The 25,973-nt window shown below is 40.5% G+C and overlaps 3 protein-coding genes across 8 annotated transcripts in view; 1 reads left to right on the plus strand and 2 right to left on the minus strand.

The window, feature by feature from the left end:
* The window catches only part of wnk3 (WNK lysine deficient protein kinase 3), a 45,655-nt gene extending 40,066 nt beyond the window's left edge, over window positions 1–5,589 (minus strand). For all 6 annotated transcript variants that reach the window (XM_030422365.1, XM_030422364.1, XM_030422363.1 and 3 more), the window contains exon 1: window positions 4,997–5,589. The gene's annotated coding sequence lies outside the window, so the exon portion shown is untranslated. The remainder of the gene's footprint in view (window positions 1–4,996) is intronic.
* Window positions 5,590–7,258: 1,669 nt separating this feature from the next.
* Window positions 7,259–14,056, minus strand: fam3a (FAM3 metabolism regulating signaling molecule A). Its single transcript, XM_030423035.1, has 10 exons — window positions 13,740–14,056; window positions 13,119–13,150; window positions 12,889–12,996; window positions 12,534–12,557; window positions 12,308–12,434; window positions 11,894–11,952; window positions 11,735–11,785; window positions 11,538–11,622; window positions 9,864–9,990; window positions 7,259–8,538 (listed from the first exon to the last, which is right to left on the minus strand). Exons 2-10 carry the CDS (start codon window positions 13,129–13,131, stop codon window positions 8,440–8,442), a joined length of 693 nt encoding a protein of 230 aa, XP_030278895.1. The 5' UTR covers window positions 13,132–13,150; window positions 13,740–14,056; the 3' UTR covers window positions 7,259–8,439.
* A 133-nt stretch (window positions 14,057–14,189) lies between these two features.
* On the plus strand, window positions 14,190–20,986 carry idh3g (isocitrate dehydrogenase (NAD(+)) 3 non-catalytic subunit gamma). The gene is made up of 13 exons (XM_030423034.1): window positions 14,190–14,346; window positions 14,610–14,657; window positions 14,989–15,000; window positions 16,128–16,225; window positions 16,310–16,425; window positions 16,523–16,583; window positions 16,749–16,881; window positions 18,152–18,285; window positions 18,398–18,500; window positions 18,603–18,749; window positions 18,883–18,977; window positions 19,498–19,558; window positions 19,997–20,986. Exons 1-13 carry the CDS (start codon window positions 14,209–14,211, stop codon window positions 20,096–20,098), a joined length of 1,248 nt encoding a protein of 415 aa, XP_030278894.1. The 5' UTR covers window positions 14,190–14,208; the 3' UTR covers window positions 20,099–20,986.
* Window positions 20,987–25,973: the final 4,987 nt, after the last annotated feature.

The raw sequence follows: 25,973 nt of genomic DNA on the forward strand, positions 1-25,973 counted from the left end.
ATTTTGACACCTTTGCTTCATGACTGCCAAAGATGTGATTTCTATCCTCTTCTCAAAAAACACTGAAGGCAAAGGTTTGTTTTTGTGAGAAACTTTTTTGGCATCTGCGCTCAAAAGTTTTGAGACACAGAGCAAAAAAAGCCAAAGACAAACAAAAGTGCACACACCAGTCTTGCATCCCCTACACGATCTATAACTTCAAACACAACAAATACACTGCGACCCTATCTGCCCACTGCACTTTTTTTTTTCATCCCTACTTCATGGGGATATACACATTAATCCCCTGGAACCAAACTGCTGCTGGAAAATTAGGCAGGCAGACAAAGGAAGAGCCGGGGGTCTCTGTGTGTGTGCGCGCACAGACAGCGCTGTTTTTTTGCAATCGAGGGGGACGTGCAGATGAAAAGAGTGAATAAAAAGTGGCGAGGGGGACAGGAAGGGATTGTAGTTGGTGGGAGCAGGCGGACAGCAGAGTTTCAAACAGAGAGAGCGAGAGAGAGGGAAGGAGAGATGGAGCGAGGGGGGCCGGCTAGTAGAAGGGGTGGGAAAAATGTGTGTGTGAAAGAGAACAAGAGAGAGATAAAGAGAGGGGGGTGGCACAGACAAAAAGGGGGCTGGGGGGGATTTTGCCTGATAAAATATGTGCCAATGTTTGTGTGAATGAAAGCAGTGACTATAGCTAAATTTTTGACCCGGACAAAAGCACCTACAGTTGTGCGTGGAGAGGAGAGGAGAGGAGAGGAGAGGAGAGGAGAGGAGAGGAGAGGAGAGGAGAGAGGATGAAGAAGAGAGGAAGAGGAGAGGAAGTGGAGGAATGCTTTTAGAGGTTAGAAATGGTTGAGAACATGAGGCGTTTACATTAGCCTAGGAATAGTTTCCGTTGCTATGTCCAGTGTCACAGTGAGACTGGGCGCAGTGGGCTCAGGGGGAGCGGAGTGAGTTTTTAACGCTCTAACTGCACTAAGTACTCTAAGTAAAGTAAAATCAATCGGGCAATCAACCAAACATATATTATCGACTATTTTGTCAATCGATTCATGGTTATTAACTTTTCTTTTCAACAAAAATGCCACATCTTCTGCAATTATTGCTTCTCAATCATCAGATTTGCAACCTTTGCGTCTTATGTGATTGCGTCACTTGCATGTATGTTGGTTTTAGACCATTGGTTGGACAAAAAAACAAACAATATGAAGGTCTTACCCAGGGACATTAAAGACATTTCGATGGACTTCTTCTGGGTTTTTTTTTTTTTTTTTTTACTAGTTTTTGTTACTCAGCAAAATTGTTCTTGTGGTGGCTCAGTAAACTTGGACCAATTTTAAAAAGGTCAGCATTTTTTAAAACTTTAAATGAACAAGGTCTGTTGCATTAAATCAACTTAACTAACATAACTATACATTAAATTGCAAACTCGTAAGCAGCATCAGTTCTAAGATGTGCAATTAGTGGAGAATTAGTCGACTCAATTAAACAGAGCCCGACTGATATAACTCGATTGCTGTGGGTGATGCCACTACTGATACTGGGGAAAGAAAAAATCTAGATAGTGATGTATCGGCTGGTGTTCTCATATACACAAAATATATAGATAAGCGATGATCCCTCAGATTTCGTTATCAAACTCTTGTGTAACGGATAGATTGGAAACGGAGGCGGGAGGATTTACAGTGTAACAGTAAACTTCTTTGTCAAAACTTACATCAATGCAATGAAACAGTAAATTTTCCTCTGAAGTGAAATTTATAAATTACCCCGACAGTAATATGTTGCTGTCTAATATTGGGGAATTATACTGGCTGGCTGATACATTGGTCGAGCTTTACAAATAAACGCGGCTGCCCTCACCAGTCTGCAGCAGAAATACTAGCCGGTTAAAATTTGTATTTTGTTAATTATGTATTAACAGGAACTTTTCATTGGTTATTTAATACTGATGCCACCATTTGACCTAGATAAGCAAAGGAGACCATCAACAAGAAGAATGGGTTTTTTTTCCTATAGTTATTGTAGTTATTTTAAATGTCTGTCAGCAGGTTTGGAACCCACTTATCTAGGTTGAATGAGGCATGAAGTGCTGAAAATGAATTAAGGGATCTCACAGCCGGAGGAAAAAAGCTGTTCCGTAATCTGGTGCTACAGTCCAGCACTAAAACTAAGTTTATCATTTTAGAGTCATTAATCGTACACAGCCACAAAAACAGATAATCGCTACAATGTCATGCATCCTGCCAAAAACTGTATTTAAAAGAGAGAATAGTGATACTAATACTCGCTTTCAAAACAAATGCATGTGGTAGCCAGGTCTAGATCCACGCAGTTCCACTTTTGTCCACAGGGGCGGCCAGAATCAACAAAACATGAAAGCTCCTTTTAGTAGCCTTGTGATTTGTTTTACGTTGTATATTGTTTTCCATGTTATTCATTAGCTTTTAAAAATGTTTTGTTGGACCAAGCGCAATGTCCATAATGCATGATGCAAAGAGCAACACATTTCAGCGGCATTTAAAATACTATTTGGTTGTTGAAGAGTGTGATTGACGGTTTCAAACAATCCATAAAATACTCAATAATTCAATATCAGCTGTACTAATAGATAGACTTGTACTCAGTTTGTACTGTTTCCTGTGCTTCTTTTAACTTTGGCTAAATTATTCAGAGAAATTATTTAGAAAATGTATAGAGAAACACAGTCAGAAACCAGTTAGTACAGGTGCATTGTCAGGTGTAATTCAAGTGTTAAGTTATGAGAGCACCTCATCAAAAGTATGCATGTGTTGCAGTCTTTAAATAATGCTCCTGCATCAGCTGCTGGCTACACTACTTTGCATATTATCACTTTGTTGATTATACTGATTGAGCTTTGACATGCCAGACGGGGAGGTTAATCTGATACAGACACTCGATTAGAGATTGGGAACTGAGAGAAGAATGAATAAATGGTGTTGTATTTCGCTGATCTAGCAGTGGAGTTCCCCCACAGTCCTGATGATCGAATCCAAACCAATACCTGTCTGGAACAACAGCTTTTCCACCAATGATTAATGCAACACTCAAATCGAACCAGTCCTTTTCTCCAGTTCAGCATTAGTCCCACAGAGATTTAAAGGGGAGGTGGAGGCTGAGTGATGTGGGGAGACAGGGAAGAGGGAACACAAGGTCTGAGAGCTGCTGGCCAAAATTCTAATGGACTCCATTCCAAGCATCAACTCTTCTGGATCACGGGTCTACATCGGAACTGTGCAGCTCAGCTGTGAACCACAGTTAAGCAGGTAAAAACAAAGGCCGTGCTTGTTCAGTTAGGTCGTGTCTAACAGGCAAGGCTACTGTCATGAGCCAAGTCACATGACGATACATCACCTGAAGTGTCAGGTGTAAACCCTCAAAGAGCCGACGTTGTCTGCTGCTGTTGTGTGGAACACAGGAGGGACTCAAACTCAGACTGTGACTGTGTGGCACTATTATAATAAATTAAAATGTTCAAGACAAGTGCTATGCAATGTATACAGCTGAGGGAGAGAGAGCACTACACATTGAGCTCACAAGGTAATTTATTAATGAGCAGATCTTGAAAATAACCCTAAATAAAAACATCATTCATCTGAACCCAGCACAGTAATTTAAGATCAGTGTGTGAGTGCAACTGAGCAAGAAAAAGACAATGTCAGAGTTAATTAAAACTACTCCTTCTCCTCAATGACTGCACGAGTGGCTTCAGCACATGTCGGTTCCATGCGCGTCTTCTGACGTTTTTTCCAAAATCTGATGAAAAATATCCAACGCTGGCCACTGGAATCAAACACACAATTATTGTTCTCGTCCCATTAGGGAAAACTCAAGGCTGAAAAACACAACAAGGACTTTTGTCCAATCCAGGTCAAGCATGGGAGAGTGGAGTGTAGGTAGCACACACACAGTACTGTTCAGCGGGAGGGAGGGAGAGACACAGACAGAGAGAATATGTGTTATCTAACCCCCCTTTTTTGTTCTCTTTCACTTCTCTCAGCGAGCAGAGCCGTCCCATACCAAAGGATTCCTCTAATCCAGGTGAGAGAAAGGCTCCTTAATCAGCCAATGATGAATCAGGATTACATGTTGCTAAAGTGGCTTTACTACTCCTGCAGCTCATATCGACAGCTGAGCTCCTTTCTGCTCATGCGAATGGCCTCTGGACTGATGGAGAGATCAGCAAAGTGTTGATTTCAGCATTTTTAGGGGGAGAGGAAGCATCCTCCCTCATGACTTAGTGCATCGCCATGGCTCAGGTGCAAAGTTTCGACGTATACCTGTAAAATATCCATACAGGAGAAGCAGATGGGGGACGCTCGGTGTTATAGATCATATATAAATCCAACACACTGAACCTGTGATTGAGTTTCTGGGGATGATTTTTACACATTCATTGTGAAAAATTGCTCAAAGCAAAATAAGCCCATGATGATGTGACAGACGCTCTGAAGAAATATGTCTGTTATTTATAGGCTACAGCAGCATATATACACACAAAGTGATGCCTGGATGTGCAAGCTGCAAGGGGGGCAGCTATTGGCCAGCCGGCAGCTCAGCTGACTCCAGAAACGCCATGCAAACGGTGAAAGACACAAAGTACGATCACCACACAGGGCGAGGGAGGGAAAGAGGGACAGCACAGGGACTGAGACGACTGACACCAGCTCAAATCAAAAAGCCGCCCAACCTCCTGGCGTTTAATGGCATTTAATCACCAAACATAAAGGGGCTGGAGAGTTGGTGTCCGAGGGGCCTGTAAGCTCGCCCCCCTGCAGGTCTGCACCCAAGTGTTTGTACACAGGATGATTTATTTAAAGGTATTAAGCAGCCATAGGAGAGGAGGGATAACGTTACCCAAAATGCTCAAAACAGACGGGATAAAATAAGAACAATAATCTCTCATTGAGCAGCATTGTCCTGGAGATACGTACGTTACTATTTGCCTTTGCAACTGAATGTAACAACAAACATTAACGTTACTCACCCAGATGCAGCATCGTAGCTCGTCGGTCCAGCGATATATTTATTTTTAAAAACCCGAGCCCCTCTGCGCCGATAGCTAGCTAACTCACTGGTATTCTGTTATATTCATTTAGCTTTGTACAAACGTTATTACACGAGATTTACACTGGGCTTTCTGCCTACAAAAAATATTCTACATCCGCTGAAAAAATACATTTACAAAAAAAAAGAGAGAAAGGAAAAAAAAACAAGCTTTACAAAATGTGTCTCTCTGTGTATGGGGTCCGCTCGCCGCGGTGCTGTCGAGTCGAGAATCCCCAGCGGAGCCGTCGAGTCTCGGTCCGTGTGAGTCCAGGCACAGAGCTCCTGGTGTACGTGTTCCAGTCCAGACGGTGTTTGCCGCCGGTGTACAGATTTCCACGCTCGCTTCTCGGTTTAAAGGCTCCAAGTTGTGCGGCCGGCCATTCATGTGAACCCGAATAATATCAGGAACTTATGTACATAATTTACAACGCACGACTCCGACGGCCTTCAGCAGGTTCTCGTGTGTGCGGTGCGCGTTCTGCCTGCTCGCGGGCTCTTCATCATCCTGAGGACGACGGACACCGACAGTGAGCTCACTGCGCCGCCAGAGGGCGCTGCTGACGCGCGTTCATGTACGAGGCCTGTTGTTACGTGAGTCTGGTGCTGCATTCAAGTGCCGCTCGTAACCTTTAGCAGTTCAACAACAAACGAGCATTTTAACCGTTTTGGGTTTTTTTTGCTGTGACAATAAAAAATAAAAAAAAAACTTGTTATGGTTGCTGTGGTTTGATTTTTTTATTTAACCAGGAAGAGAAAATATTAAATCAGTGTAGATACAATTCGTGCATGTTACATTAGGGGAAGAGCTATTGAGATCTTTTTTACTATATTTTCTATATATTTTAAATCACATTTTACTGTTATTATTGTTATTGTTATTATTTCATATTAACATTTATTTTCATTTATTTAACCATGGTAATATTCTATGAATAGTTTAATTCATACAGTGTTGTAAGATGTACCCAAAAGTCACACTTGAGTAAAAGTAAGAAAGTCACCCGTACAAATAGTACCTCAATTAAAGTCTTAAAGCATCTGATATCAAATGTACTTAAGTATCATAAGTAGAGGTAAAAGTTATCTACACATATATCTAATTGTATGCATATACTGTACCAAGGGTATAAAAAGTATAATATTTGTCTGATATGTAGAGCGGTACACATAAAGTAACATAGAATGGAAATACTCAAGTACAGGTACATCCCAATTTTACTTCAGTAGTGTACTTCGTTAAATGTACTTTGTTACTTTTTTACAATTGGTCAGCATGTTTAACTATATGCATAAAATCTTTTTTTTTTTTTTTAATCTTAATAAAAAAGTTTTTCTAGTGCTATAGAAGCTCTTTAATTATTATCCATTGCTCATAATGTACATAGAAAAAGCTGCAGTGACAATTTAGTACCACAGGTGGAAGTAATGATGTGGATCTCATCTTTAACTTTAATTGAATATGAAATTTGGCCCACATAATAGCACTTATGATGATGATGGAGCCTAGATAATAATCTTGGCATTAAACTAAATCAATATTCTACCTCAATAACTGTCACATAACCCACATCCCTTTAAGGAGCACTACATAGTTTTGGAGAAGAAATTCAAACTCAGAATGTTAATGTTGACAATATTAATGAGGTAATTATAAATGTTATTTATGTAAATGTTATTTTCCCACAACTGAATAAAAAAAAAGCTGTTCTCAGAGGAAAACAAGGTCCCCAGAGGATCGTTTGAAGCTAGAAAGTAAATTATTTTATCCATTGAGGCTGGTATATTTATTCAGTTATTGTATTCCACACAGTGCAGCTTTAACTACACTGGACTCATTTAAAATATAAATACAAACTACACGAATTCCCGACTTTTTCCAACGACACTTGAAGGGCCCATAACACATCTCAACGGAACAATGACACTGATCGTGGTTGTCATCATTACGTTACAGACCGTCGATTCAACCTTCAACTAGATTCTATTCTGTGGCTGAATTCACCGTCGGACCTGAAATCTTCCACCTTCAGTCCGCAGTGTTTATCCCACCACGACATCTGCTAAGTGAAGCAAATGCCTTGAGCAGGATGAACTGAGTAACCCCAGTGAGACTTGGACTTTTGTCGCCCTCTGGTGCATTTCTTCCAACAGGCAAGTTGACTTCATCAGAGGAACCCATGGAGTTAAGAAAATACCAGAGTAGTGTTTGGATTTTTATTTATTAGCATTGTTGTCACAATATAAAGACTCTAATGCCTTGTAGAAAAATCTTTACACTTGGAGGGGAAAAAAAAGCTAAAATGGATTTCTAACACACACATATAAAATAATGTTTTTATTTGTATGCATTTCCTACATGTGAGATTTGTAAGAAGACACACTCAACGTTTAGAATAAAAAAAAAAAATACACACACAACCACACACTTTTATGTTGATTCCTTAAAACAAAGCACTCAGTGAAAGATGCTTGCAGGCCTGAGAAAAACATTGAAAACATGGTGGGTGTTATAGTGAATCCACACTATGAGTGAGATAAAAAATAAATAGCATCATCAACGGAAAAAGCTCGAGGCTAAATTCAACTAAAGAAATGTAAACATGTGGCAAGCAATAATCGGAGTGCATCAAGTTCAAAGGAAACAATGGCATCGAACACTAAGCATAACAATTTCACAGAAATATATACCACACGATGAAAATATATTAAACGCATTTAAATATAAAATCTGCCCACAGACCTTGTGATTAATAGGGTATTTAAACTACTAACGTACCCTAGATATTTTTCCTATACTGGCATGGATTAGGTTTCCCAAAGCCCTAATGTGAAACCAATTGCATCCTGTAACGCCCTGCCCAACTGTTTTTTTTTTCTCTCTTTTGCCTGCTTAACATCCAATGTCGTGCAAATAGCAGACGCCTCATATTCCTCTTGCTCAAGAAAATTGACACCCTACAGGCAGGCTTACAGGGAGGAAATACATCCTTTTCCGACAATGGCTTTGGAAGACCTACTCCAGCTGTAGTCATTCACAAGTTGCTGTTACACTTTGGTTGTCAAACATTTGGCCTCTCAAGTTCCCCTGAACCAAACAAACATTTTCCTTCTCCCTAAAAACATTATTTCAGCTCGAAAGCGGCTCACAACGCTTATTTGACAAATCCTTGACAGGTTCCAGCAATTTTAAATAAATCAAGTCCCTGGTCAATCTTTACAGTCAGCTTAGGCCTCTGCCACGAGGGAGGGGGGGGGATAAAAGTGTTTTTTTGTAGTTAAGATCTTGGATGTTTTTGCTCCTTTACCAGCTCTTTAAAAGTCTTTTCCACTGCTGCTGTTCCATTTGTTACTGTACTGAATGTGAGAGAGTATCAGGCACAGTTATCCTTCCAGTGGTGCCCGTAGGGGAATACAGCCATCCATCTCCAGAGACTCGGGCCAACCTTCATACTTGTTGCTGCTCTTACTGTTCTTCATGCGCTAATGGGAACAAGCACAGGCAAACAGAACTGAAAAAACAGCACTGGGATCAGCTTCTCAGTGCATAGTAGCTGCTTGATGATGAATACAGAGAGCTGAACAAAAAACAATTTACCCTCATGGTCATAGATCATTTGTATGGGTAAAGGCAATAGAAGCTTTCCAAAGTATACTACAAGTTATGAGACTCATAATTTTCTGACTCTCATATGAGCCCATTAATGTGTCAAACCCTAGAAGTTTCCAAACCGCCCTTTTTTAATTGCATTACCATGCAACATAATTTAAAAAAAAGCACAAGCTTGAAAAGAAGGAAAATCAGCAACGTCTATAGCCAGGATTGTAAGTTAGTCTTGCACAATATACATTTTTTTTGTCATGATTATCCTGCAATTCACAATAATATTCAGATAATAAAAAAATCTATGAATACAACTCATAAAATGGCACCAAAAAATACTTGAATCACTTTATATAACGTTTTGTTAAGATGCAAAATCATAAAATTAAGGCTTTTTCAAGTCACTCGTGAGGATACCTATGATTAACCCCTATAAAAGGAAATTCATCATGATCACCTTATCTAGCCTAGCGTTTGCTTCCAGATCCATCATATCTCCTCCCAGATACTATGTATTTCCTTTCTGATCCTATAATACTTTGTAGAAAAGCTTAATAAAACTGCATTCTGTAGTTTTTATAATGTGGGGAAATCCTGTTGTTTGAACATCAACACGCAAACTGTTAACACTAAATATGTATACACTGGTGTGAATCACTTTTCCACGGTCTGAAACTGAAATGTTTGACACATTTGCTAGTGCCAACACACTCTGTAATTGGAGTATGTCTCAGTGAGTAGCCCTGTTGGATTTCAAAAAGGTGGGTAAGCTCAGCAGAGGCAACCCTCCGCAGGCTGGCCTCTACGTAGTCCATTAATTCCCATTATTGGCTGGGCCAAAAGCATGAATACAATTGACAGAAAGTTGTCCATCAGTGTGGATGCTCACATCGTTATTGTTATAGATACTGTTACAGTGATCGTTCTTGGTGTGGACAGCCCTCTTGTGATTTCAGTACATACTGTGGGTGTATCCTCTCCTTTATCTATTGGATATCACGTAACTGCATCTACCATGATATCATTCTAACTGTAAGCAGCAAGTCTTCATAATATTACCTGGAGAATCTTTTTGTGCTGCACTTTATATGATGAAACAGGGAGGATGCTTTTTTTAAATAACTTTTTTACACTGCATCTGTAAACAGTAAACTGTAGATAAATTCTTAGCCACTGTTCAGCTTTACTAAAAACAGTAACATACCTGCTCAAAGGGACTCTTGTTCTCAATGCCCTTAGCTCCAACAAACACCCAGCTGTCTCGAAAGGCAAGCTCCTTCACTGCCGTGCTCCCAAGTTCCTCAAACAGTCGCCGGGACTCGTCGTTCATTCTGTTACCAGAAGTGAGGATACAGCAGCAGGTTAATGTTATTTACATGGCTTGGCTGGTCTCCTAAACAAGAGGGTTATAGGTTAATGCATGTGCTTAACCTCGGTTAGATTTTATTGAAATTACATGCAGGCCATTACCATTTCTCAGTGAGCTCTTCCTGGGCTTTAACAACATCTCAACGGCATTTTCTGGTTCAACAAGGAGGTTTAACCACTTTACAACCATGACAAGCCATGATACCATTGATGGTAACAGGGAGGGATTTATAATCATGCCCATGCTCTTAGCAGAAAGGCAGCAAGGCTTCAATAACAAATGAACCAGTGTGCTAGTCTCACAAGAATAGAAGCAAATTACAGCAAGAGTGTCCAAATCCTAACATGCTAGCTCGACAGCAGTGAGTTACGTCAGCACAAAGCACTATAACAATAGCAGGCCTTTAATCAAAGGCTCAGTGGTCAAATCCACCTCTGATAATACTCATAAAAGACTGAACACAGTAATTTGAGTAGCTGTAATGAGTAATTTCCACTCCTTCACATAATAGAGTTGTTCATTTATGTATTTAATAGAAAAAACGCTAGATTGATTATTGAAAGTGGTTCAGTCACTGCTCACACATATCTCCCGGCGAGCCAGCGAGAGCAATGAAGCACTCAGTGTAGTCAGGCAGCGTGCGTTAATGTGTTTTGGAGAAGTGGTTTTCCAGGGAGGCCTGGAGGGTCAAGGTCAAGTTTGTTTCTATAGCACATTTAAACCAAAACCAAAAGTTAACCAAAGTGCTTCACAAGCTCAAGAATCTAAAGGCAAACTGTTCCATCATTTAGGAGCAGCCACCAAAAACGCTTGGCCACCTCTGCTTTGGAGTTTGGCTCTGGGAACATTTAGAACCATCTGATAGGACGGCCTCAAAGCTTTAACCGCAGAGTGAGCATGTAGGAGCTCACTTAAAATAGAAGGTGCAAAGCCATTTAAAACCTTAAAAAACAAACAATAACATCTTAAAATCAATCCTGAAGCAGACAGGAAGCCAGTGGAGTGAGGCTAAAACTGGAGTGATGTGCTCATGTTTCCTGGTCTTGGTTAAAAGCCGAGCAGCAGCATTTTGCTGTAATCTATGAAGAGCTGACTGATTCAGATCCACATACAGAGAGCTGCATTAATCAAGCTGAGTTGTTACGAATGCATGTATGACTGTTTCAAAATCTTTGTGGGCCAGATACGGCTTAACTTTGGCTAATAGTCTGAGGTGGAAAATAGTAGGTAGATAAATAGTCTCGTAACTGCTGGTGTAACTCCAAGTTGTGGCAAAAAATATTTTTTTTTTATCACATGTGAGAATTTGAAGACGATTCAATAAATCAATATGTTTACTGATTCTTACACATGTGGAGTATATAAAGTTGAAATGTGCTATGAAAGGTGATAGAAAGTGAAATATTAAGCATCAGCTGATGGTTTATAAAAGTGGTTGTCCCAAAATGCAATCCTCTGTAGCAGTGTCCCCTGATTATTAGAAAAGAAAAAAAAGAGGGGTGTTCTTACTTTGTAGCTGGATCATCATATGAGGCCACAAACACAAGTGTTCCTTCATGGATCGGCCGGAGAAACTTCAACAGGTCAGAAACATCTGAGAACAAACATCAAATGAGCTACGCACTGGGGATTATAGCTTAGATATACTAAGCCATATGTACCAGATGGGAAATACATACTCTACATTAGTGTCTGGTTTTTATTACCTCCTGCCCACATGTCAAAGTTCTTTGTGTCCAAGAGCTCTCCTGTCACCCCTGGAGCAAAAAAACACCAGTCAGATGTTGAAAATAACATCAGTTACCAGGAGCTTTAAATATGACTGCAGTACAGACAGGTTAAAAGGTGGAGGATGACGCTCTTACCATTTACCAAAGCTATGTTTAGTCCTCTGCCAACGTTGTTCTTCACACTGCTCACCAACCTGTGAGACAGAAACACAAGAGGTTGAAGCATTCACTGAAACACTCTAGAAGAACACTTCTTTGCCTTGCGGAAACAAATCAAGCTCTAAACATATATACTCTACCTGGCACTTACAAAAACAACAACATATAGAACAGGACCAAGACTACAGACAAAAAACAAAGAAATGGGGGACAGACAGAATGAAAAGAATACTTGCATTCAGCTCCACAGACAGACTCGGAGGCCTGGTTGTGACAGCAGAAAGGGAAAAAAGAACAGAGCGTGAAACCCAAACAAAAAAAAAGAAAGAAAAGAGACAGCACAGGAGACAAAGACATAGATGAAAGGAACTGGAAAGCACTGAATCTCACATCTTGTCCTCCAGGCAGATTTTGGGTCCAATGACGTTGGCAGCGCCAGACACCAGACGGAAAGCCAAATGTTTTGGGGGACACGGAGCTGAGAGTCCACATTTATACCTCCGAGGGCGGGATTCAGCTAAAATATGATACATTAGTTAGCGGTAATAAAGATTCAGCATTATCATGATTATATCTGACAGGAACGTAGTCATTATATACAGTTTCCTCTACTTACCAGGTGTTGGCTCCTCACTGGAACCTAAAACAAAATACACAGCATTAATCCCATAACTTTAACTCTTTGTTTGATCATTGTATACACTGGTGGTCCATCAATCATGATTAAACCAGAAACTTGTCTTTATCAATTAGTCTGGCATTTTTCTCAAAAATGTCATCACTGTCTCACAAAGCCCTTAGCGATGCCTTATAATTGCTTGTTTTGCTAAACAAACAGTAAACAACCTAAAGATAATACATTTTCAATTATATAAAAACAGAGAAACTTCCCAATTCCTCGAACACACATACACATATATGTAGTTGTCTGTCTCTTAATGAATCAATGACTCCAGAAGTATTTTTCTTACCGCTGAAGAAATGCCGCACGGATGAACCACTTTCCCCTCCAAATAAAGTGTTTGCTAGAAGCCAAGTGAGCCCGACTAACAGCAGCACAGCCACGGCTCTAAGAGGGCCTGCCCAGAGAAACAGGGCATGACAGTTTACTCAAGACACATGATACTACCTGCAAACTAACAAGCTCACACTGGGATGTAAGAAATATGGATTTATATATATATATATATATAAAACCAACCTGTTAATCTCATGTTTCACAGTGTCATAAACCTGGAGAGAGACCAATAATAAAGAGCAACATTAGGGGGGTTTGAAGTTTAGTTCAGTTTTTCAAAACATTTTTAAATGTTTTAATTTTGAATTTATAATAACTGACGTTTTAAAAGACAGGACACACAATGGGTACATAAACAGTACAGTGAAGGAGATGAATAAACAAATACCATATTAAAGAACATTTAATTTCAAGCATTTTCAAAACAAGTTATTATACAATATCATTACTTGTGTACATTTGTATATAGCTTTTAACAGTTGATCATGTAAAGTCACCATTTAGGGAGTGGGCACTCTTTCACACACAAAAAAAGAACAACCCGTGAACAATAACGTACATTTTACCACTAAAATCCCTACGTTGGCAACACAGTGACTTTGGGCTCATTTCATTCAAAGTTCAGGACGACATCTTAAACAGAAAGCTTTGAGTTTGTTACAGTGGTCGAGTAAGATGGCTCTGCAGACATGACGTCTAATAAGAAGACGTGAAACTAAACAGCTGCAAAGACAAGATAACAGTGACAACTCCTTTGACGATATATTCTTACACTTGTATGTACTTCAAATGAGAATGTCTTACCGTAGTTTCAGGCGAGTATTGCCTTTTCTTGCCCCTTTGCTATGATGTAATGAACGGTAAAGAAGAGCTGTTGCTCTTGCCACCCGGGACTTCTGACTATTTCTTGCGCTGTTTCCTCATGGAGGCTCTTCTGGTATAAAGCAGCCTTTAATGAGAAGACATACTGCAGCCAAATGCTCAGTCGACCATTTGCAAAACTCTTAATATTCCGCTTTAAACAGGCATGGAAAATGTTCGGCTTATCCCACCTGTCTTCCGGATATATTACCAACCCCCAGTCTGTGCCTACTGAGTCTGCGCGGGGATGATCACATGACTACCTCACGTTAATTTCTATTATGGTGAAATATATGAAATACATCACATCTGTTTTTCCTTAGAATTCCCACGAAACCCATTAATCCATTAATGAATAAATAAATATTTCAATTGACCAAAAAAAAAATGAATAATAATAAATTTAAAAAATATGGAGCGAGCACAACTGCTCCTCCTCGTGCACGCGACTACTTGCTTCACCATCAAGATGGCTGCCCACAGTGCTGTGCTCTCGATGTCTAAAATCATAAATCCCTTCTGGGGTGGACGCCTTGGGAATACGGTTAAAGTAAGACAACACACTCCGCTTTTGTCACGTCGCTTGTGGTCGTTGTTGTGTGGCTCCGTATTAAAGTACATTATATTATCTGAGCGCAAGGTCATGTGGTTATTGTCATACAGATGAACTGGCAAGCTAGCAGGCTTCTTCCACCTCCTAACTGTAGACAGGGACAGAATGAGATGAAGTTGGCTGTTTTAAAGTTGAGCTCCTCTGGTTATTAAATCCATTCACAAACACACTCTAAACTATATGTTTATTTTGTATTTCAGGTATTTGGAACAACTCTGACGAGTCACAGGAATAAGACCTTACTTACAGTAAGTGAATCAGATTTTCTCTGTGGGTTTCAAGCTCATCAGAATTAATAGATGTGGTTTTGAGGATTTGATACTGTGACACTGAATTAGTTTATAGATGGTACTAGTGATGACATAAATCACTGCTTATCATAAACTGTTCATTTGCAGGCTTTGTGGCTTTTGGGCACTCTTGGCAGTGGTTGCCTACTTATCTGAGACTGCTGTTTATTGTATCTATATTTTCACACTCTTGGGGGAGGAAAACTTATCTGTACTCACTTGCCTGGATGTAGCTGTCAAACTCAATCTTGTCCTTCTGCTTTTCCTTGCTGTCCATCTTCAACAACAGGGAGAAAATATAGTAAGTATTGTACTCTGATATCATTTCTGAACTACAGTGCATCGCTTCACAATTCACATACAAGAAAGAATATTACCTTTTCTGCTGTGTGGTGTGGAAAAAGAAAATCTTTTACAACGTACCAGAACACCTGCTGTTAATATAAGTATACATCACAGTACCAGTAAGCTCATGTCATAACACATGTCGAACAAAAATAATACATTTTTTCAACTCATCTCAAAAAATGTTATTCATTCACAGCAGTTGTGATATATTGCCTAGTTCTAAATAACACCGTTAAATTCTAATGCTTAACATTACCCTCACAAACATACCTCCTTGTTGCTTTGCCCTCATAGACCTGTACTGGGGATTTTGCATTTTCTAGCCCAGTAACTAAAGATTATTTGTATTGTCAATATATACTAAATAATTCCAAATGTTCTATAAAGATTTCCTACCCTCAAGGCTGATAATATATATTTTTCATTTCACCTTGTTATAAAATCTGAATTTATTCAGAAAATGTGCAATAAAAAAAAATAATCTAATTTTACATTACTCCATATTATTAAGTGATGGCCACCAGAGGCCATTTGGGAAATCTGTTTTGTTCATCTTCCGCTTGGGAGATTTTGAATTGTATACTTTTTTGGCTACATAATCAAACTAAAAGCCCGACTGTAACTCTATTTTAGGGGCCGATATACTAATATTAAGGAGAAAGATATTCCAGTATGATTATATTGGTGAATATCAAACACTTGTGACAAAGATATGTAATGGAGGTAGGGTGTTTTACAGTTCAACAATTGACTTTACTGTCTAAAATGACATCAGTGCACTGAAACTGTAAACTTCACTGGGAATGTAATTATTATAAATTACAGCATATCTTTCTGCATTATAATCTCCCTCAAAACAGTTTATTGGTTAATATTTGGGGTGTACCAAACAACATAATGCAAATTTTGATAAAACAAAAGATAGACCAGTATTGGTAGATTATATTGACCACCCCTAACACATCATAATCTGAATGTCAAACACACATGTGATTTGTAGTGGGGTTAAATCTTGCAGTGGCCCCAGTGTTTTTCTTTAAGTTCAGTATTGTTAATTATGTATAAATGCAACTGTTACAGCCGCCTCCTGCAAAGTATGGAGGCAGACACACTGTGACCCTCATACCTGGAGATGGAATTGGTCCAGAGCTGCTGAACCATGTCAGAGAGGTTTTCAGGTTGGTTAAACTTAAAACTAAACCATGTTCAAAGTGCTGACTACAGATCAGTGCCTCATCATGTGGTTTGTATTCATACTGTAGGTTCAGCTGTGTTCCAGTGGACTTTGAGGTGGTGAATGTCAACTCTGCTCTGGAGACTGACGATGACATGAATAATGCCATCACTGCCATCCGTCGTAATGGAATTGCCCTCAAAGGTAAGCAAATATATGAAGCAAATATGAAAAGCTGAGCATAATTAATTTCAAAATAAGACTATGACACCAAAATGTAACTTTAACGTACTCCTGACAGGTAACATAGAAACCAAACATACCATGGCGCCATCTGTCAAATCCAGGAACAATCTCCTCCGGTAAGAGTCATAATGCAATATTCAGTTTCTTTGATGAGGCCTCTCTTTCCTCACATAGCTTACATTTTTTACATAATTTGATCCTTTGTGTCTGGAATTGTCAGTTGACCCATTGTTTTTCCTGACCCCGTCCCCACCTTTCCTGTTCCGTGTGTGTATCAAAAGCACAAGCTTAGACCTCTATGCGAATGTGATGCACTGCCAGTCCCTCCCTGGAGTTCAGACTCGCCACAAGAACATTGACATCATGATCATCAGGGAGAACACAGAGGGAGAGTACAGCAGTCTGGAGCACGAGGTCAGACAGCACAACATAATCAGTTCGATTGTCTACTGAAACACATGCACCCTCAGACACCTCTTTATTCTTCATGTCTCTCATTCTTCACAACTTCTTCTCTTTTAAAATGGGAGTGAAGTACTTCCCATCTTTTAACGTACAGCGATTATTTATCGTATATTCATTCCATATTAATTCACCTAGGACCTCCCAGTTCATGTCCAGTATTTTCTTGAAAAAAATGTGAAAACTTCTGTTGAATTCACCGGACGTTGAGTTAGGCAATTTGTGCTTCATTGTCAGCATTTTGTACATTCCTTGAATATCTGGCAGGCAGATTTTATCACACAATTGGGAAGATATTTGTTGGACTTTTTATGTGATTTCTAGGAATCAAGGTCTATAAGCTTCAGGCTCTGTTTCTAAGAATGATGTGAAGGATTTTGGCTTTGCTCTCATTTATTATAGTCCCACCTGGTAATACCAAACAATTTTTATCACTGTTTCTTCTAGTTTTTAAAATACTCTGACCCCACAGTCATATTGAGAAGACACTGCCCAGTCCCTCTGGGCCAGCGGCTGCAGGAGGAGGACATTATTGGCACATCATTCAGCACTGACCTTGAACAATCCCTGTCTGCTTCTCTTTGCAGTCTCAAGGGCACATCTCATTGTAATTGCACTGGCCAATTTGTCATGTGTCCAATTCTGTGGGAACATTACAAAAGGATCCTTATTCCATATGGTTCTACTTTCATTGTTTATGTTTTTTTAAGTTTGGCCCTTGCAGCTAAATGCATTTTTAATTCCATTTTTGTGTACGTGTATTTTCAGCCTCACCAGCTGGTTATTGGCTAGAAAATAAAAACAAGAGAGGATATTATTTTACAATTACTGTGAAACATTCTTCAACAACTATTTACATGACAACATGTTTCAAAGTATCCCAAGGGTTTCCTTGGATGCTCAGTACAAATTCTGACCCAGTAAAGTGAGAGATAAGTGATTGGTGAGGCTTAAAATACATGTTACAGATCCACCTCATGAAATAATAACTGTATATAAACTTTTAAAACAGTATGCAATTTGCAAAAGGCTTCTTTCTACCTTGATGTACAATTTTGACTGATATTATCATTTACACAGAAGAGGGATCCGTCTCTTCTGCACAGTTACAAATGAATGCAACTTCACAAATGACTCAGAACAGTGTTACCGCATTATTAACAGCAAGCACCTGAACTTAAGTTGTCATGATTCAGTCACCCTTCACCCTGTCTTGCTTCAGAGTGTATCAGGGGTAGTGGAGAGTCTCAAGATCATCACTAGGAACAACTCCCTCAGGATCGCTGACTATGCCTTCAAATTGGCCAGAGAGAAAGGCCGTCGTAGGGTCACTGCTGTACACAAGGCCAACATCATGTGAGTTACTCTGACGTAACTGTATAATGCAAGTCTGTCCTCCCGAGCCTTATGTAATGCTGTGAGTTTGTTAGTGCTGGAAATGTTGAGTGTTCCCTCTCTGCTCCAACAGGAAACTCGGTGATGGCTTGTTCCTGCAGTGTTGCAGAGAAGTGGCCTCCGGTTACCCAGACATCACATTTGACAGCATGATCGTGGACAACACAACCATGCAGGTGAAAAAAAAATTAGATGACACACCTCTCGACTTTGGTAAAGTTTCTAAATAATGCCTTCCCGAATGATTTACCTGCCGCCTTGTCTGTTTGTGTTTTTAGCTGGTGTCCAAGCCCCATCAGTTTGATGTGATGGTGATGCCCAATCTGTATGGGAACGTTGTGAGCAACGTGTGTGCAGGCCTGGTGGGTGGGCCTGGCCTCGTGCCTGGGGCTAATTATGGCAACGCCTATGCTGTTTTTGAAACGGTGAGTATTTGGCGGTTTCACAGTTAGTTGGACACCGTCCCCTCTGTTTCCTGATGAATGAAAAATAACCAAATTATGTCTGTCTGGTATATTTTGACTGAAAGTTTGGTCTCTTCCTTACTGTGTCTTTCAGGCCACAAGGAACACAGGGAAGAGTATTGCAGGCAAGAACATTGCGAACCCCACTGCCATGCTGCTGGCCAGCTGCATGATGCTGGACCACCTTAAGTAAGCTTTTTCAGATAAAATACTTGTGTTTCTATCTGAGAGGTAATGTTGAGACTAGGGGCGTAATGAGTCTCCAAGTCCACAGTTCATATTTTGTTTTTGTGTGTGTGCTGAGGACAAATGACAAAAAGGGCGGGGGGGAATTCTGGGTTTTATTCAATCAACTACAATTTATGATTTATGGAATATCAAGAAGAAGAAACAAATTTATAAATTAAATTAACTGAATTGAATTAACTGAAATCACATGAAAAGTGCAGTCAGTTGACAGAACCAGGCAGCTTTCTAAAAACTCTAGTTTTAGTGATGAAGAAAGTCTAGTTTGAGCGGAAAGTTCTTTTTTTAATCCTTACTGGGGTTAGGACAGACTGTAAACAGTAATCAGTTAGAATTTTGTGTCACTCCCCCTCTCTCTCAACATGTTACCTGTCATATCTTCAGCTGTTCTGCCAATAAAAGCCAAAGGCCAAAAAAATATACTTAAAAAAAAAAAAAAATCTTTCTCCTTTAACTTCTCCAGGCTTTATGACCACGCAACAATGATCCGACATGCAGTCCTCAAAACCATGAATGAAACCAGGGTAAGTCTTCCGTCACTGAAAGGCCTCTCTCCTCACCTGCCTCTCTGCCATGAAGCTCACTGGTCATTGTTCTGAGACTGAGGCTTAGAGAACCTGGTGGCAGGTTTGGCACGCATCCTAGTGGGCATCACAGTACATTCACACAAAGCCGCTTTGTGTCCTTTCAATGTCACAAAGCTCTTATGAAGTGCTACACGGTATGGAATCTCATTTACACTGTGTGGCATTGGCATTAATTACAGTCCTAGAGTGTATTTTAAGACCTGGTCTGCTTATCATCCAAGGCAGCCTGGTTCCTGGTTTGCTGAAATATGTACTTAAAAACATTTTGTGTACAGACACTTGAGAAAAAATGAAAAACACCCGTACAAATAGAATAAGATGCAATCCCAGATTTTAATGGCATTTGGTGATTCTTGTTTTTTTTGTTTCTTGCAGTTGCACACAGCTGATATTGGGGGTCAGGGCACCACATCAGAGGTGGTCCAGACCATCATGAGGATCATCCAGAGTGGAGGGCAGCTCACGACGGAGCTCTAAACATGCACACACATCAGAGGTGTGAGTTTGAACAGCTCTCTCTGTACCTGGGACAGGTGTACAGAATGAGAGAGGATGTCCATGCATGTCGGTTACCATAGTGTCTGTCTTGTCGCTTACGTCAGAAGTTTTTTTTTTTTGTCTTATACACTCAGCTTACTGACCACATGACTGTACAAAGGACCTTTTATCCATACCTGCTTGTTTCACATATAATAATGACCTTGATTTAAACAGTTTACTTTTGATAAAATTCCATTATCACTCCTGTTAGATAATAAACCCTACTGTAAGGGGAGGTGATATTTCATGAGTTCATCAGGTTTACTCAGCTGAATAATCTCTTTTCTTACAAATTGTTATGAAACACAAAAAGGTCTCTTTTGTTCGGGTCAGAAGTATATAAAATATCCTTATATGTACATACATCATCCACTCTATGTTCTTCAATGGGGATCATTATTTATTTTCCAAACGACGTCTCTTATGTCACAGCCTTTTTGATCAACCAAAATGTGCATTTTTCATTTAAAGCCTTTACCTCTATTTGGCATACTGTAACTTTAATATCAAGTTGCCTGTTATATACTGTACTTTCCTGTGTGTTCACATCAGACCATCTGTACTATAAAAAATTGTTTGATGTAGCTATTACCTATATGCTGTATCATTGGTGGAGGTGTGCATCTACTAAATGCTGACGCTGAACTGTCACGCTTGTGCCATAATATTTTTTTCAGCTAAGTTTGGATCAAATCATAAGAATATACTGTTGTCTTAAAGTATAATGGGTCAAGAGGTAAAGGTTTGAAGCCTGATATGAAAATGTGGTTGGATATAAATACAGTATAAGACAAATATTATCAATAAAGAAATACTCTACCTTAAGGTTTAGCTTGATTCTTTGCCACCGCTCAGTTCTTACCTCTTGTTAGGGATAAAGCTCACTTGGCTCTAAGTGATTTAAAGTTCACTGATCCTTCCGTTTGCTTTACAATTTCACGCCCCATCAATGTCTTACTTACCACATTGGATGACAAGCTGCTGTTTTGCATTTCAGCACAAGGTGGCAACAGCACTTTTTTAGACTGTAACATGAGCAAGCTGAGCATGTGCGCTCTGTAACATACGCCTTCTGACGAGGAGAAAATTCAGAATTTAGCACTGGATCGCTACACATACATGTTATTACTGCAACAACCGCATTGTGAAAAAAACTGCTGGGAAAAATGGGATGCAAGAATCTCTGGCAGGCAGACTGTATCATGCAATCGGGAACAAGATATTTCTTGTGTGTGATTTCTAGGAATCAGGCTGTTGGCTTCTTGCTATGTTTCTAAGGCCTCTGTGAGGGATTCTGGCTTTGCTCTCTGTTGAAATCCTCCTCATTTTGCATAAAACCAAATAATTTATAATACTTCCACCTGGTAAAACCAAACTGCCCATTGCGGTTTCTTGTAGTTTTTCAAATACTCGGACCCCACGGTTGTACTAAGAAACGCTGCGTGGGTCCCCTGATCCAGCAGCTGCAGGAGGAGGACATTAGTGGCACATCATTCAGCAGTGACCTCCTGCCTACATATATTGTACAAACAATCCCAGTCCGCCTCTCTGCATTCTCAGGGGTACATCCCATTGTAATTGCGTTTGCCAATTTATCATACGTCCATTTCTGTGGGAAAGTTACAAACTGTTCCCTCTGTTATTGCATTTGCATACTGAACGAAGAAAACCCTTGTGATGAGGCTCTTGCGTTTTTTTTTTTTGGGACGTAGCTGTCATCAGGAATCAACAATCATGGGCAATCATCCGGTGTGCAGTGTGTGAAATATGCAAGAATCACTACGCGTGTACCTCTGCCTCTGCCAATTGGCTGTCTTTTAACTGTTTTCTCTCTTTCTCTACTCATGTCAGTTATTCACTCAGCGGAGACAGAGAGTTGGCTCCTAAATGTCATCGCTCTTTTTCGTTTAGAATCAATCTTTTGTTGTTTTGCCTGCTGTGAGAGGTTTTCCACTCCGGGCCAGCTTTTTCTCATCATCTTATTCCACTTTGGCTGTTTACCTCAGCGTACCTCACCTCACTCCTCATCTCTGTACATGGAGATATACAATCTCTCCCTCGTCACACCTCACCCCCCCCCCCCCCCCCCCCCCCCCCCCCACCCTTCTGCTGGAGCTACGCCACGAGGCAGATGCAACACACCACCGGCCACTTGACCTTTATGGGCCACTATTCAGCCCATGTACAGTAAAAGGCTGTGAAAGGGGCCCAACATGCTGTAGAGTTTGATCTGCCTTTAAAGGGTTGGTTCGCTCAAATAAAAATAAACAAAAATCTTGCCTACCCCAATTGTTATCTGCCCCCTCGGATAGTTTTGGTATTATCTCCCCAGTTCTATAGATCTCTATCTCTGAGATTTGTGCTGACATTCCAAAGCAAAAGAGGCACACGGAATTTCATTATATGTTCACAGCTTTGACAAATCATGTTGATACTCTGGATGATCCACACAGCTCAAAATAGACCCCATGAAACACCGTTCGCAGCATGTTGCGATTATCCAGACTGACTTGGACACTGTCACTGAAAATGTTGCCATCGAAACAAACACAGTTTTATTTGTCTCTGTTTTATTGCTCGGCTGACACACAGACTGATATCTGGTTGATATTAGCACAAATTGAACCAAAACTATCAGCAAGGCTAGATGCCTAGATAAGCGAAAGGGGCACTATGTTGTTTTGGAGAAGAAATTCAAACTCAGAATTTTACTCTAATAATACAAAAAATCTATCCAAGAAATATCTATTTTTTCCATAACTGAGTAAACAAGCTGTTCTCGAGGAAAATAAAGTCCCCAAAACATTGTTTGAAGCTAGAAAGGTGGCAGGGTCCGCCACACATAAACAAAGTCAAACAGTGAACTTGTGTTGTCCTTTAAAGTTGAAGAGTTTGTTTATTTATTTATTTTTAGGCATAAAGAATCAGTCAATGAAGATCTTTCTTTGCTGATTAAAATTTCTGCCTCAAAACTAAATAGTTGTACTTGAGAAATTAGGGTCAAGCGACGCTTTAAAAGTAACACTGTCAATTCTTACGGTCTGGTTTCTTGGCTATAGTAAATAAACACACTTGACCAACCACATTGATAAAGGCAAATTCTGGGATCTTATTTTAGGCCTCTCCCTGTCATTCTTTTATCGTCTACATCATACAGGTGTGTTTTGAGTTCTCTAGCACTCACTAAACTTGCAGCTGTTGGCAGTTTTACCAGCCTAGATGATTTTTTTGGCAGCATCTCCGCCCAACTTCTCCTTCGTTCCTCTCATTCTCACGCCTCTCTGAAAGACCATGTTTAGTATTTTTCATCCGCCGTTCTAAGATAAATGCTAATCCGAAAGGTTGAGTCAAACCACGAGACATTAAAACATGTGCTTTTATTATTGGCCATTACTCTCTCCTGGCTCGCTCCGGATCATATCCGGAGTTCACTTGCTCTCCCCCTGACACTCACTCTCTAATCCAAGACCCGATGGGTAATTTCCACTTCATATGAACATGCCTTTCTTTTCTTTTTCTCTTGTTGATCGGCTCTTCTGCTCTACGCACTGCCTTGCAGGTGATTGCAATCAATCAACCTGCCTGTGATCAGGCTCAGCCGAGCACAGCTGCATCTAGTCAGCCAGCTCTGCTCTCTGTTAATGGGGCTCGTTTCCCCCACACAGCTATGCCTTAGCTACATTAAACTACGTCAGCGGTCAGCTATTCTCTACTACTAAGCCCTGGCTGTGTGTGTTTTGGGCTCTCTGTGTGTCCTCTCCTCAGTGTCTTCCTCTGCAACGATAGCTCAAATCAGAGAAGAATTATGAATGAGTAGTTGGGAGTAGTTAGTGCTGATGTTTAACTGGCAGAAATGGGTGCAGCAAGGAGGTCAAGAAGGATGGCATGCAGGGGGACGATGGGGAGAGAGTGCAGAGGATAAGGGGGTGACGGGCCAATTCAGGGTGGGAGAGGATGGTGAGGTTTTGGTTGGGAGTGGGAGGAAGACACATTTGATATGTAGCTGTTTAGTTTGATAACCAGGGAGTTTGCTGTGCAGTTTACTGTTCACACACTCCATCGCCACCTTATCTTTCAAAATGAAAGCAGCCAATAAAGCATCTGACGCCTGCCCGCCTCTTTATCAGGAGCTGCACACTGCTATTTTCTTACAAGGCAGGTTTAAACACGATAACGATACCACCTAGTGACATCATAACGATGCTTATTATCGCAGCTCTGCTTAAAGGTGCCATGTTCTGATTATAATCTGGTTCATACTATTCTTTTCTGTGTCTATCAGAAAATCTTTGCATACTTTGATGTTAGAAAGTGTATTTTTCTTGCAACTGGTGTACTAAGCTGATTAGGCATACACCTGTACTTGCCCACCTCCACCAACTTTGTTTTGCTTCTTTCTTCTCGACATTGGGTGGACGACTGACCAAGACCTGCTTTATAATCAAAAAAATCTCACTTTCTGGAATCCTGGACCTTTAAAGTGAAGTGATGTCCATCAAAATGGTCTTATTTTTCCATCTTCTGATATGTTTGCTCCACTACATTCGAGGACTGTTCGTTCATCTGCCTGCAGACTATGCACCCCTCCAACGGCTTGGGTTGCACTACCTCTGTAAGGTCAGTCTTAAGAGCAGGTTTGAGACAACGTGCTGCTCGATCCATGCTGTTACGACAGTCTGTGTGACCTGGCAAACTTGGCCACCCTGATACCGCTCTAAGCCCTACATAGTTGCAGGGGGCTCCCTGCTCTGAGCTCATGGTCAAAACCTATTTGTGCAGAGACGCACATGCTTGTTTTATGTGACTACAGCACTTACCTTGTGCCTTGTGAAATGCATTTGTAAGTCCACTCTGCTCTCTGCTTTATCCACTGGGGAGGAAACCTGAGGCTCCAGGCATAGCTGTGTGTTTGTGTGTGTGCATAGTTGCCCTGCATACTGTATGTCTTATATATGTGTGCACATCTGTATATGCTTTTACTGGAGGCATGTTCTTAGCTCCAGGCAGGGAAACTGATCCCACCTGTACTACACCAACAATCCCTTCTGCATGGCCCTGCCCTGGTATTCTGGCCTGTGGTTAAATGTTGCATGAGGCTGGGGGGGTGGGGGGGTGTCAGCATGCGTATGGGGTGCCTTATTGCATTGTGTGTCTAAATGGGAACCTGTCTGTCTTGCTCACTTTTCTTTAACCACCTCACACAATTTTTCCCCTCTCCCCGGCACTGAAAGACTTTTGGCAAAGCGAGAGCGAAGAGAGCCTGTGAGCTATTTCTGTTTGGTTTTATGTTTATGATAAATTAGTGGTTGTGTTTCTGGCTGGGTCTTCTGAGAATGTTGATATGCGGTCTTTCATCGAAGATCAACAGTTGAGACTGCCACAGCACTTTGGCCAGATGTATACCAAAAAAGAAGGAGGGAGAAAAGGCGGTGATTGATTGGTTATTGACGGACTATTTGTTCCGTCTGAAACCATTCCTGCAGCTCTGCCAATATTTCCCCTGTTCCCTCTCCTCTTTTGATCTTTCTATCTCTAAATCTATGAAATGTTTTACCATCTGTGCCCTTTCCGTGAGTTCAGGTGGCACTGCCAGAGTTACATTACATCAAGGCGAGCATGCTGCACTCATGACAACCTGCATTACACTGCCCTGATGTCATTACAACTCTGCTCCCCTGAAATCGGAGCTTCTTGGCACTTTGACAACTCAGCAACCCCCCACTCACCAGCTCAACGTTTGCTACGTTGAAAACTGTTTGTTCTTTTGGTTGCCAAAACAAAGAAAATTTCTCAGTGACAGTCGTGTAGCTTT

Source organism: Sparus aurata, chromosome 7 (genome assembly GCF_900880675.1).
Source record: "Sparus aurata chromosome 7, fSpaAur1.1, whole genome shotgun sequence".
Lineage (NCBI taxonomy): Eukaryota > Metazoa > Chordata > Actinopteri > Spariformes > Sparidae > Sparus > Sparus aurata.

Coding starts and splice junctions, on each gene's coding strand:
- fam3a (XM_030423035.1), bottom strand. Junction 12,558..12,888: donor CGTGCGGCATTTCTTCAGCG/GTAAGAAAAATA, acceptor ATTTTGTTTTAG/GTTCCAGTGAGGAGCCAACA. Junction 12,435..12,533: donor CAGTGAGGAGCCAACACCTG/GTAAGTAGAGGA, acceptor ATCATATTTTAG/CTGAATCCCGCCCTCGGAGG.
- idh3g (XM_030423034.1), top strand. CDS start 14,209: ATGGAGCGAGCACAACTGCTCCTCCTCGTGCACGCGACTACTTGCTTC. Junction 18,750..18,882: donor CCTATGCTGTTTTTGAAACG/GTGAGTATTTGG, acceptor TGTGTCTTTCAG/GCCACAAGGAACACAGGGAA. Junction 19,559..19,996: donor AAACCATGAATGAAACCAGG/GTAAGTCTTCCG, acceptor TGTTTCTTGCAG/TTGCACACAGCTGATATTGG.